Genomic DNA, 13,393 nt, shown 5'->3' on the forward strand with positions numbered 1-13,393 from the left:
GCCATCATCCTTCTCAGCTGTAAAACTTAAACTTCCCGAATTTCTCTTGGAGTGTCACTGAGCAGCACTCTGGCCTCTGAGTCAGAAGGTTGTGGGTTCAAGTCCCACTCCAGGGACTTGAGAACAAAAATCCAGGCTGACACTCCCAGTGCAGTGCTGAGGGAGTGCTGCACTGTTGGAGGGGCAGTACTGAGGGAGTGCCGCACTGTCAGAGGGGCAGTACTGAGGGAGGGCCGCACTGTCGGAGGGGCAGTACTGAGGGAGGGCCGCACTGTCGGAGGGGCAGTACTGAGGGAGGGCCGCACTGTCGGAGGGGCAGTACTGAGGGAGCGCTGCACTGTCGGAGGTGCGGTCTATCGGATGAGACTCTCTCATGGCAATTCTTGAAGAAGAGCAGGGGAGTTCTCCCCGGTGTACTGGCCCATATCTATCCCTTAAACAACACTACAAAACAAAAATCAGATTATCTGGTCATTATCACATTGCTGTTTGTGGGAGCTTGCTGTGCGCAATTTAGCTGTGACGTTTCCTACATTACAGCTGACTCAAACCTGGGATTGTCCTGGCCTCAAGACTGAGCAAAGTCACTGAATTGCATTTTCAATACAATCCCAGTGTTTGTATCTCAATATTCCAAAATTTTCTCAACATTTCCCATTCTTTTGGGTGAAGACGCTCTCCCTGATACACAGGACCACGGGAAGAGGTGAAGAGTCGGTGCACTTCAATCAAAAATTACTTAATTGTCTGCGAAGCGCGGTGGGACATCCTGAGCGCATGAAAGACGCGATATAAATCCAAGTGCTTTCTTTCTGTCTAATCTCTCTTTGGATGACTGAGCCCCGGGGACAGACAATCCAATCAACTCCGGGCCAAATTACTAAACGTGCTCTTCTTCTCAGCGGCAGTTCCAAAGGCTGAGCATAAAAGCAAATTAGTCCCACGCCCCACATGTGAATAAATTATGCAAATGACGATCTCTGTCTAACGCTCTGCATACCGCCAGAGTGATATAAAACACAATGTTATATTGTTTATAAACTTTCAAAATTGCTCCACAGTTGCCGTGTTCCCACTCCTGGGTAATCTGAGGCTCAGTCTTATTTAATGCGTATTGCAGCGAGACAGAAACTTTATCGCTAACCATGATTACAGTTCCAAAACAAACTTTATTACCAGGCATTTCCAAATAGCGTTCCGCCCAGGTATTTCCATTTCATTTAACTCGATCTTTGCTTTTCAATCTTTGGGGGAAAAGGAGTGCGGAATGGAGGCTAGGGTGGGGGAGGGGAGAGATGGACAGAAGGTGGGGAGGGGCTGGAGAGAGGATGGGGGAGGGGAGAGATGGAGAGAGTGTGGGGAGGGGAGGGGATGGAGAGAGGGTGGGGGAGGGGAGAGAAGGTGGGGAGGGGATGGAGAGAGTGTGGGAGGGGAGGGATGAGGCGGTGTTTGGAAGCAGGTTGGCAAGTTGGGGGAATTGGGTAGAACGTTCCAGAGGGCAGGAGTGTCATACTTGAAGCAATGTGTACAGTTAGATCTTCCATTTCAAAGTAGAAACTTATGATTTTCCATGTGAGAAGCTTCTCGGTTAACCTTTCCAAGAAGGACATGTGCCGAACTAGAGCCAGGAGTTCATTTGGTATCTCTGTCTGAGACCCAGTCATGTGCTGGCATTACACAGGAACAGGAGGAGGCCAATCAGCTCCTCAAGCCTGCTCCGCCATTCCATTTGATCGTGATTGATCGGTTCCACAGCTCCTGTTATCCGCCGTTGCTCCCTATCTCCTGATACCGTTGCCGTACAAGAACCTATGGATCTCAGTCAGAAAGCTCCAATTGTCCCTCAGCCTTCACAGTCTTTCAGGGAAGAGGGCTCCGGATTTCTGCGAACCTTTGTGTGATAAAGCGCAGAATGGTTTTTACTCCTGAAGGGCCGAGCTATATTTTTCCGATGCGACCTCTCGTTCTTGAATCCCCCAGCAGAGGAAATAGTTTTGGGGCGAAATTCATTATCACCCCGTTTGGGAACGGTACCTTTTGAAAGTCGGGAAACTTAGCGCCAGGCGCGAATGTTTCCCCACTATCAACAAAGTTGGTTTCAGCGCTCCAGAAAGGAAATGGAGTGCTAAATCAAGCGTTAACAGTTTCTTCTTGGAGCGCTAAAGGACGCGGGCGGAGCAGCTTTGCACACACTAGGCCATGCAGCATTACCGCGTTCATAGAAACATAGAAACATAGAAAAATAGGTGCAGGAGTAGGCCATTCTGCCCTCGAGCCTGCACCGCCATTCAATAAGATCATGGCTGATCATTCCTTCAGTACCCCTTTCCTGCTTAATCTCCATACCCCTTGATCCCCTGAACCGTAAGAGCCATATCTAACTCCCTCTTGAATATATCCAGTGAACTGGCATCAACAAATCTGCGGCAGAGAATTCCTCAGGTTAACAACTCTCTGAGTGAAGAAGTTTCTCCTCATCTCAGTCCTAAATGGCCTACCCCTTATCCTAAGACTATGTCCCCTGGTTCTGGACTTCCCCAACATCGGGAACATTCCCGTCCAGTCCCGTCAGAATCTTATATGTTTCTATGCGATCCCCTCTCATCCTTCTAAACTCCAGTGAATAAAGGCCCAGTTGATCAAGTCTCTCCTCATATGACAGCCCAGCCATCCCTGGAATCACTCTGGTGAACCTTCGCTGCAATCACTCAATAGCAAGAACGTCCTTCCTCAGACTAGGAGACCAAAACTGAACACATAATTCCAGGTGAGGCCTCACTAAGGCCCTGTACAACTGCAGTAAGACCTCGCTGCTTCTATATTCAAATCCCCTAGCTAGGAAGGCCAACATACCAACAAAAAGGAGACAAAAGTAAAAGACAGAAAGGAGATGAGTAAAAGTGGAGGGCAGAAAAACCCAAGGCAAAAAACAAAAAGGGCCACTGAATAGAAAGGGGCTGCAGGAGTGGTCAAAACTAGAAATCATGGTTTAAAAACTAGGATTAAAACACTCTACCTAAATGCACGCAGCATTCGCAATAAAGTAAATGAGTTGATGGCACAAATCATTACAAATGGGTATGATTTGGTGGCCATTACAGAAACATGGTCGCAGAGTGGCCAAGACTGGGAATTAAACATACAGGGGTATCTGACGGTTCAGAAAGATAGACAAGAAGGGAAAGGAGGTGGGGTAGCTCTGTTAATAAAGGATGATATCAGGGCAGTTGTGAGAGACGATATTGGCTCTAATTAACAAAATGTTGAATCATTGTGGGTGGAGATTAGAGATAATAAGGGGAAAAAGTCACTGGTGGGCATAGTTTATAGGCCCCCAAATAATAACTTCACGGTGGGGCGGACAATTATCAAGGGAATAATGGAGGCATGTGAAAAAGGAACGACAGTAGTCATGGGGGATTTTAACCTACATATCGATTGGTCAACTCAAATCGCACGGGGTAGGCTTGAGGAAGAATTCCTAGAATGCATACGGGATTGTTTCTTAGAACAGTATGTTACAGAACCTACAAGGGAGCAAGCTATCTTAGAACTGGTCCTGTGTAATGAGACAGAAAAAATAAACGATCTCCTAGTAAAAGATCCTCTCGGAATGAGTGATCACAGTATGGTTGAATTTGTAATACAGATTGAGGGTGAGGAAGTTGTGTCAGAAACGAGCGTACTATGCTGAAACAAAGGGGACTACAGTGGGATGAGGGCAGACTTTGCTAAAGTAGACTGGAAACACAGACAAAACGGTGGCACAATTGAGGAACAGTGGAGGACTTTTAAGAAGCTCTTTCATAGTGCGCAACAAAAATATATTCCAGTGAAAAAGAAGAGTGGTAAGAGAAGGGATAACCAGCCGTGGATAACCAAGGAAATAAAGGAGAGTATCAAATCAAAGACCAATGCGTATAAGGTGGCCAAGGTTAGTGGGAAACTAGAAGATTGGGAAAATTTTAAACAACAGCAAAGAATGACTAAAAAGCAATAAAGAAAGGAAAGATAGATTGCGAAAGTAAACTTGCACAAAACATAAAAACAGATAGTAAAAGCTTTTACCGATATATAAAACGGAAAAGAGTGACTAAAGTAAATGTTGGTCCCTTAGAAGATGAGAAGGGGGATTTAATAATGGGAAATGTGGAAATGGCTGAGACTTTAAACAATTATTTTGCTTCGGTCTTCACAGTGGATGACACAAAAACCGTGCCAAAAACTGTTGGTCACAGGAATGTGGGAAGGGAGGAACTTGAGACAATCACTATCACTAGGGGGGTAGTGCTGGACAGGCTAATAGGACTCAAGGTAGACAAGACCCCTGGTCCTGATGAAATGCATCCCAGGGTATTAAAAGAGATGGCGGAAGTTATAGCAGATGCATTCGTTATAATCTACCAAAATTCTCTGGACTCTGGGGAGGTACCAGCGGATTGGAAAGCAGCTAATGTAACGCCTCTGTTTAAAAAGGGGGGCAGACAAAAGGCAGGTAACTATTGGCCGGTTAGTTTAACATCTGTAGTGGGGAAAATGCTTGAAACTATCATTAAGGAAGAAATAGTGGGACATCTAGATAGGAATAGTGCAATCAAGCAGACGCAACATGGATTCATGAAGGAGAAATCATGTTTAACTAATTTACTGGAATTCTTTGAGGATATAATGAGCATAGTGGATAGAGGTGCACCGATGGATGTGGTGTTTTTAGATTTCCAAAAGGCATTCGATAAGGTGCCACACAAAAAGTTACTGCAGAAGATAGAGGTACGCGGAGTCAGAGGAAATGTATTAGCATGGATAGAGAATTGGCTGGCGAACAGAAAGCAGAGAGTCGGGATAAATGGGTCCTTTTCGGATTGGAAATCGGTGGTTAGTGGTGTGCCACAGGGATCGGTGCTGGGACCACAACTGTTTACAATATACATAGATGACCTGGAAGAGGGGACAAAGTGTAGTGTAACAAAATTTGCAGATGACACAAAGATTAGTGGGAAAGCGGGTTGTGTAGAGGACACAGAGAGGCTGCAAAGAGATTTAGATAGGTTAAGCGAATGGGCTAAGGTTTGGCAGATGGAATACAATGTCGGAAAGTATGAGGTCATCCACCTTGGGAAAAAAAAACAGTAAAAGGGAATATTATTTGAATGGGGAGAAATTACAACATGCTGAGGTGCAGAGGGACCTGGGGGTCCTTGTGCATGAATCCCAAAAAGTTAGTTTGCAGGTGCAGCAGGTAATCAGGAAGGCGAATGGAATGTTGGCCTTCATTGCGAGAGGGATGGAGTACAAAAGCAGGGAGGTCCTGCTGCAACTGTATAGGGTATAGGTAAGGCCGCACCTGGAGTACTGCGTGCAGTTTTGGTCACCTTACTTAAGGAAGGATATACTGGCTTTGGAGTGGGTACAGAGACGATTCACTAGGCTGATTCCGGAGATGAGGGGGTTACCTTATGATGATAGATTGAGTAGACTGGGTCTTTACTCGTTGGAGTTCAGAAGGATGAGGGGTGATCTTATAGAAACATTTAAAATAATGAAAGGGATAGACAGGATAGAGGCGGAGAGGTTGTTTGCACTGGTCGGGGAGACTAGAACTAGGGGGCACAGCCTCAAAATACGGGGGAGCCAATTTTAAACCGAGTTGAGAAGGAATTTCTTCTCCCAGAGGGTTGTGAATCTGTGGAATTCTCTGCTCAAGGAAACAGTTGAGGCTAGTTCATTGAATGTATTCAAGTCACATATAGATAGATTTTTAACCAATAAGGGAATTAAGGGTTACGGGGAGCAGGCGGGTAAGTGGAGTTGAGTCCACGGCCAGATCAGCCATGATCTTATTGAATGGCGGAGCAGGCTCGAGGGGCTAGATGGCCTACTCCTGTTCCTAATTCTTATGTTCTTATGTTTATTTGCCTTTTTTACCACCTGCTGTACTTGCATGCCCACTTTCAGTGACTGATGAACCATGACACCCTGGTCTCATTGCACCTCCCCTTTTCCTAGTCTGCCGCTATTCAGATAATATTCTGCCTTCGTGTTTTTGCCCCCAAAATGGATAACCTCACATTTATCCACATTATACTGCATCTGCCATGCATTTGCCCACTCAGCCAACCTGTCCAAGTCACCCTGCAGCCTCTTAGCGTCCTCCTCACAGCTCACACCTCAACCCAGTTTAGTGTCATCTGCAAACTTGGAGATATTACACTCTATTCCTTCATCTAAATCGTTAATCTATATTGTAAAGAGCTGGGGTCCCAGCACTGAGCTCTGCGGCACTCCGCTAGTCACTGCCTGCCATTCTGAAAAGGACCCGTTTATCCCGACTCTCTGCTTCCTGTCTGCCAACCAGTTCTCTATCCACGTCAGTATATTACCCCCAATACCATGTGCTTTGATTTTGCACAACAATCTCTTGTGCGGTACCTTGGCAAAAGCCTTCTGAAAGTCCAAATACACCATATCCACTGGTTCTCCCTTGTCCACTCTGCAAGTTACATACTCAAAAAATTCCAGAAGATTCATCAAGCATGATTTCCCTTTCAAAAATCCGTGCTGACTTGGTCCGATCCTGTCACCGCATTCCAAACGCGCTGCTATTTCGTCCTTCATGATCGATTCCAACATTTTCCCCATTACTGATGTCAAGCTAACCGGTCTATAATTACCCGTTTTCTCTCTCCCTCCTTTTTTAAAAAGTGGTGTTACATTAGCTACCCTCCAGTCCATGGGAACTGATCCAGAGTCGATAGACTGTTGGAAAATGATCACCAATGCATCCACTATTTCTCGGGCCACTTCCTTGAGCACTCTGGGATGCAGACTATCAGGCCCCGGGGATTTATCGGCCTTCAATCCCATCAATTTCCCTAACACAATTTCCCGCCTAATAAGGATATCCTTCAGTTCCTCCTTCTCACTAGACCCACTGTCCCCTAGTACCTTCGGAAGGTTATTTGTATCTTCCTTCGTGAAGACAGAACCAAAGTATTGGTTCAATTGGTCTGTCATTTCTTTGTTCCCCATTATAATTTCACCTGAGTCCGACTGCAAGAGACCTACATTTGTCTTCAATAATCTTTTTCTCTTCACATATTTATAGAAGCTTTTGCAGTCAGTTTTTATATTCCCTGCAAGCTTCCTCTCGTACTCTCTTTTCCCCCTCTTAATTAAGCCCTTAGTCCTCCTCTGTTGAATTCTAAATTTCTCCCAGTCCTCAGGTTTGTTGCTTTTCTGGCCAATTTATATGCCTCTTCCTTGGCTTTAACACTATCCCTAATTTCCTTTGTTAGCCACGGTTGAGCCACCTTCCCAGATTCATTTTTACTCCAGACAGGGATGTACATTTGCTGAAGTTCATCCATGTGATCTTTAAATATTTGCCATTGCTTATCCATCGTCAACCCTTTTAGTATCCTTTGCCAGTCTATTCTAGCCAATTCACGCCTCATACAGTAGAAGTTACCTTTCCTTAAGTTCAGGACCCTAATTTCCGAATTAACTTTGTCACTCTCCATCTTAATAAGGAATTCTACCATATTATGGTCACTTTTCCCCAAGGGGCCTCGCACAACAAGATTGCTAATAAGTCTCTTCTCATTACACAATACCCAGTCTAGGATGGCCAGCTCCCTGGTTGGTTCCTCGACATATTGGTCTAGAACACCATCCCTAATACACTCCAGGAAATCCTCCTCCACCGCATTACTACCAGTTAGGTTAGCCCAATCAATGTGGAGATTAAAGTCGCCCATGATTACTGCTGTATCTTTATTGCACACATCCCTTATTTCTTGTTTGATGCTGTCCCCAACCTCACTACTACTATTTGGTGGTCTATACACAACACCCACTAGCGTTTTCTGCCCTTTGGAATTCCGCAGCTCCACCCATACCGATTCCACATCATCCAGGCTGATGTCCTTCCTTATAATTGCATTGATTTCATCTTAAACCAGCAACGCCACCCCGCCTCCTTTTCCTTTCTGTCTATCCTTCCTAAATGCTGAATACCCTTGGATGTTGAGTTCCCAGCCTTGGTCCCCCTGGAGCTATGTCTCCGTGATGCCAATCACATCGTATCTATTAACTGCTATCTGCGCAGTTAATTCATCCACCTTATTCCAAATATTGCTCGCATTGAAGCACAGAGCCTTCAGGCTTGTTTTTTTAACACACTTTGCCACTTTAGAATTTTGCTGTAATGTGGCCTTTTTGTTTTTTGCCTTGGGTTGCTCTGCCCTCCACTTTTACTATTCTCCTTTCTATATTTTGCTTCTGCCTCCTTTTTATTTCCCTCTGTCTCCCTGCATAGGTTCCCATCCCCCTGCCATATTAGTTTAACTCCTCCCCAACAGCACTAGCAAACACTCCCCCTAGGATATTGGTTCCGGTCCTGCCCAGGTGCAGACCGTCCAGTTTGTACGGTCTCACCTCCCCCAGAACCGGTTCCAATGTCCCAGGAATTTGAATCCCTCCCTTCTGCACCACTCCTCAAGCCACGTATTCATCTGAGCTATCCTGCGATTCCTACTCTGACTCGCACGTGGCACTGATAGCAATCCTGAGATTACTACTTTTGAGGTCCTACTTTTTAATTTAGCTCTTAGCTCCCTAAATTCGCCTCGTAGGACCTCATCCCATTTTTTACCGATGTCATTGGTACCTATATGCACCGCGACAACTGGCTGTTCACCCTCCCTTTTCAGAATGTCCTGCACCCGCTCCAAAACATCCTTGACCCTTGCACCAGGGAGGCAACATACCATCCTGGATTATCGGTTGCGGCTGCAGAAACGCCTATCTATTCCCCTTACAATTGAATCCCCTATCACTATCGCTCTCCCACTCTTTTTCCTGCCCTCCTGTGCAGCAGAGCCAGCCACGGTGCCATGAAATTGGCTGCTGCTGCTCCCCCCTGATGAGTCATCCCTCTCAGCAGTACTCAAAGGGCCCTTCCTTCCCGTAAAGGGAGGGGCCATCAGTGCAGCCTCTGCAAATAAAAACAGACCTCCCTGGACCACCAAGGGTGCGGCGAACCCGTGGGATCAGCCCAGCACTCAAACAGAGACCTGGGCTGAGCGATCGTGAGCAGGAACTCACGGAAAAAACAAGAAAGGTACTTTGTTTCTTTTACTTACCTCAGCCACCTCACCTTTACTCATCGCCCGCCCGACCCGTACCTCCTGCAACTGCCGGTGATTTCACCCGGCACTGCAGGGGGCGGAAGTGAATTTCGTGTCCGGGGCACTAACAAGGTGATGCGCGCGGCAATGACATCACGATCTCCGGGCGCAAGGGTTCGGAGTGCAATGCTGTAGTGCCGCTGCTAATCTCCACTTCCTTCCTGGAGAGCGAATCCGGGAGTTCGTGTCAGAGTCAGTCGCATAACGCCCGATGATACTTTGCACCCCCACAATACTTATCGCCCCAAACGGAGGGGGGGGGGCGACACAATTTCTCCCCCATGGTGTCGGTTTTTAACTTTCTTTGAACATATTTACTTATTAGTTGGAAAGATATCGGAGATGGGAAAAAAGGCTGTTTGATTTAAAGTCGAGGTACATCCAATTGGGTAACGAAAATCTTATTCGCTTTCCAATTGGTCGTAGGAAGGCAGGGCGTCGCGAGAATGAGCCTGTCGGGCGACCAATGGCGGGAATGTGGGGGCGGGGCAGGTGGAGGCAGCTGGTCATGTGACGAAACCTCCTTGGGTACATCCAACCAGAGTTAGTGACCCATGGGTCTGACCCAGGCTTCTGTACAACTGAAGTGTAACTTTTGTAATCAAGACACACTCGAGACAAATGGTGCAAAGCTAGAAACAGTGGAGGTCCAAATAGATAATTAAAACGTCATGCACGGCTACAGAAAATAATCAGTAAGGCTGATGGAATGCTGGACTTTATATCATAAGGACTAGAATACAAGGGGGCAGAAGCTATGCTGCAACTATGCAGAACCCTGGTTAGACCACGCCTGGAGCACTGAGAGCAGTTCTGGGCTCCACACCTGAGGAAGGATATAATGGCCTTGACCTGGCAGCATAGGTTTACCAGAATGATACCCGGACTCCAAGGGTTAAATTAGGAGGAGAGATTGCACAAATTAGGGTTGTATTCTCTAGAATTTATGGGTAATCTGATCGAAGTTTTCAGTATATTAAGGGGAACAGATAGGGTAGTTAGAGGGAAACTATTCCTACTGGTTGGGGAGTCTAGGACTAGGGGGCATAGTCTCAAGATTAAAACCTGACCTTTCAGGAGTGAAATTAGGAAACACTTCTACACACAAAGCGTGGTAGAAGTTTGGAACTCTCTTCCGCAAACAGCAACTGATTCTAGATCAATTGTTAATTTTAAATCTGAGATTGATAGCTTTCTGTTAACCAAAGGCATTATGGAACATGGGCCAAAGGCTTTCCTCTTTCCTCCTTTAAGATGCTCCTTAAAACCTACCTCTTTAAACAGGTTTTTGGTCATCTACCTTAATTTCTTCTTTTGCGGCTCAATGTCAAATGTATCTGTTTTATCTTGTAACACTGTAGCGAAGCACCTTGGGACGTTTTACTACTTTATAGGCACTATATAAATAAAAGTTATTATTAAAGGCGGGTATATGGAGTTAGGTCGCAGATCAGCCACGATCTCATGGAATGGCGGAACAAGCTCGAGGGGCTGAATGGCCTCCTCCTGTTCCTGTGTAATAGGCTCGAGGGGCTGAATGGCCTCCTCCTGTTCCTGTGTAACAGGCTCGAGGGGCTGAATGGCCTCCTCCTGTTCCTGTGTAACAGGCTCTAGGGGCTGAATGGCCTCCTCCTGTTCCTGTGTAACAGGGCTCGAGGGGCTGAATGGCCTCCTCCTGTTCCTGTGTAACAGGCTCGAGGGGCTGAATGGCCTCCTCCTGTTCCTGTGTAACAGGGCTCGGGGGGCTGAATGGCCTCCTCCTGTTCCTATGTAACAGGCTCGAGGGGCTGAATGACCTCCTCCTGTTCCTATGTAACATGCTCAAGGGGCTGAATGGCCACCTCCTGTTCCTATGTAACAGGCTCGAGGGGCTGAATGGTTTCCTCCTGTTCCTATGTCACAGGCTCGAGGGGCAGAATGGCCACCTCCTGTTCCTATGTAACAGGCTCGAGGGGCAGAATGGCCTCCTCCTGTTCCTGTGTTCCTACAAGAGCCAACATTCCATTAGCCGTTTCGATACATTTGTGTCTCAGTCTACGAGCTTCTCATGGTTGGTGTTCATACCTGTCTGAGGCTCAACAGAGAAGTAAGGCTGACCCTCCAGAATGCTGTACACCAGTCTGGCGCTGTTTCCATAGGACGGGTCATCTGCATCCGTGGCTGTGACTTGAATGACAGAAGTACCTGAAAGAGAGGAGATGATCACATTGTCAAGGGGACTGAGGGAGTGATAAATGGAGCCGGTGCATGAAAGAATGTAGAGCGCCCGAACCTGAGCATTGCCATTCGTCATACTGTCAAACCCTTATACCTCTGGCTGTCGTCCTCGTGGGGCAGGAGCTTTGTTATAAAACGTTTCACAAAGTACACCAGGCGCAGAACTCTTCGCACTTTATGAAGGGCGTCGAAGCACCGGAGCAGGTGCAAAAACAGATCGACAGGGATTGCTTCCAGAACTGAGAGAGGCTATAACTATCAGGGAAGATCGAACAGGCTGGGGCACTTTACTCTGGGAAAGAGAAGGCTGAGAGGTGACCCGACAGAGGTCTTTAAAATTCTGAAGGTTCGATAGGATAGATGTAGAGAAGAGATACTGCCACTTGTGGAGGAGACCAGAACTAGGGGGCTCTAAATATATGATAGTCACTAATAAATCCAGCAGGAGGTTCAGGGGGAACTTCTGTACCCAGAGAGTGGTGGGACATGGTGCTGCCGCAGGAGTGGTTGAGGCGAATAGTACAAATACATTTAAGGGGAAGCTGGATAAACACATGAGGGAGAAAGGAACAGAAGGATGTGTTGATGGGGTGAGATGAAGAGGGGTGGGAGGAGGCTCGTGTGGGGCATAAACACTCCTGTTACACAGGAACAGGAGGAGGCCATTCAGCCCCTCGAGCCTGTTACACAGGAACAGGAGGAGGCCATTCAGCCCCTCGAGCCTATTACATAGGAACAGGAGGAAGCCATTCAGCCCCTCGAGTCTGTTACATAGGAACAGGAGGAAGCCATTCAGCCCCTCGAGTCTGTTACATAGGAACAGGAGGAGGCCATTCAGCCCCTCGAGCCTGTTACACAAAACAAGAGGAAGCCATTCAGCCCCTCGAGCCTGTTACACAGGAACAAGAGGAGGCCATTCAGCCCCTCGAGCCTGTTACACAGGAACAGGAGGAGGCCATTCAGCCCCTCGAGCCTGTTACATAGGCCTGTTTCAGTGCAATGATTTCTACGTAAGCTAAAGTGCTCTTCCTTGTCAGTCTGTTTGCACACCTCCAACGATTTGATAATACAAGCTGTGAGGAGGCGTTTGATTTTCTCGGCAGAGTATTTTCAGCATGCTGGTTAAAGCGCTCCCATCAACTGCCTGTTCGTGCTATTGGTTGGGAGCAGTTATCCTGGTTACTTTAACCAGGTTAGTGAGCTTGAATAGCCCGAACAGCAATTGGATAGGAATGTGCTGGAACTAGCTCCCAAAAAAAGAAACAGAACTTGCATTTCTATAGCGCCTGCCAGGACCTCAGGACATCCCGAAGCGCTTTACAGCCGATGAAGTACTTTTTCTTTCAAAATGGAGTCGCAGTTGCAATGGAATAAGCACAGCCACCAATTTGTGCACAAAACAGTAGTGTGATAGTGACCAGATAACCTGATGTTGGCTGAGGGGTAAATATTGGGCCAGGACACCGGGGAGAGGGCAGGGGCGGGGGGGATCTCCTCCGCTCGTCTTCGCAATAGTGCCGTGGGACCCACCAACCAATGATCCCGCCAAGCTGCAGGGCTGTGGGACGGTCTGGAGATCCCGTGCAGGCCGCTTGTTGGATCTTACACGGGAGAAACAGCGCATGCGCTAAACCATGAATGGGCCGCGGAGCCAGATAACGGCACCACGCACCAGTAACAAACAAGAGGGAACGTTGCCCCCAGCTTGGGATGTTCAAGAGTTGCAGCATTACAGAAAGAGACTGCGTTAAAGCCTAACAATTATCAGCGTCTCGGTTTTCCACCTGATTTCAAAACGTCTGCTTCATGTTTCTGCGATTTAATCTGCTAATCCAATTCTGAATCACTCGCATACTGCCAGGAGCTAATAAAGCGTTTGCAACACTTTTACCAATTGATTTTATTTATCGAGCTGAGGGACGTCAATGATTGGGAAATGGAATTTATATCCTTTGCAATCCAGGCCAGCATCAAACACTCCCAGCGTT

The 13,393-nt window shown here is 47.0% G+C and overlaps 1 protein-coding gene across 4 annotated transcripts in view; it reads right to left on the bottom strand.

Annotated features, from left to right (window-relative positions):
• LOC139278368 (cadherin-11-like) overlaps nt 1-13,393 on the bottom strand; it is a 134,690-nt gene that overhangs the window by 82,065 nt on the left and 39,232 nt on the right. For all 4 annotated transcript variants that reach the window (XM_070897041.1, XM_070897040.1, XM_070897043.1 and 1 more), the window contains one exon: nt 11,253-11,372. In XM_070897041.1, coding sequence (XP_070753142.1) covers nt 11,253-11,372 — 120 coding nt within the window. The remainder of the gene's footprint in view (nt 1-11,252; nt 11,373-13,393) is intronic.

The sequence above is a fragment of the Pristiophorus japonicus genome, chromosome 13 (assembly GCF_044704955.1).
Source record: "Pristiophorus japonicus isolate sPriJap1 chromosome 13, sPriJap1.hap1, whole genome shotgun sequence".
NCBI lineage: Eukaryota > Metazoa > Chordata > Chondrichthyes > Pristiophoridae > Pristiophorus > Pristiophorus japonicus.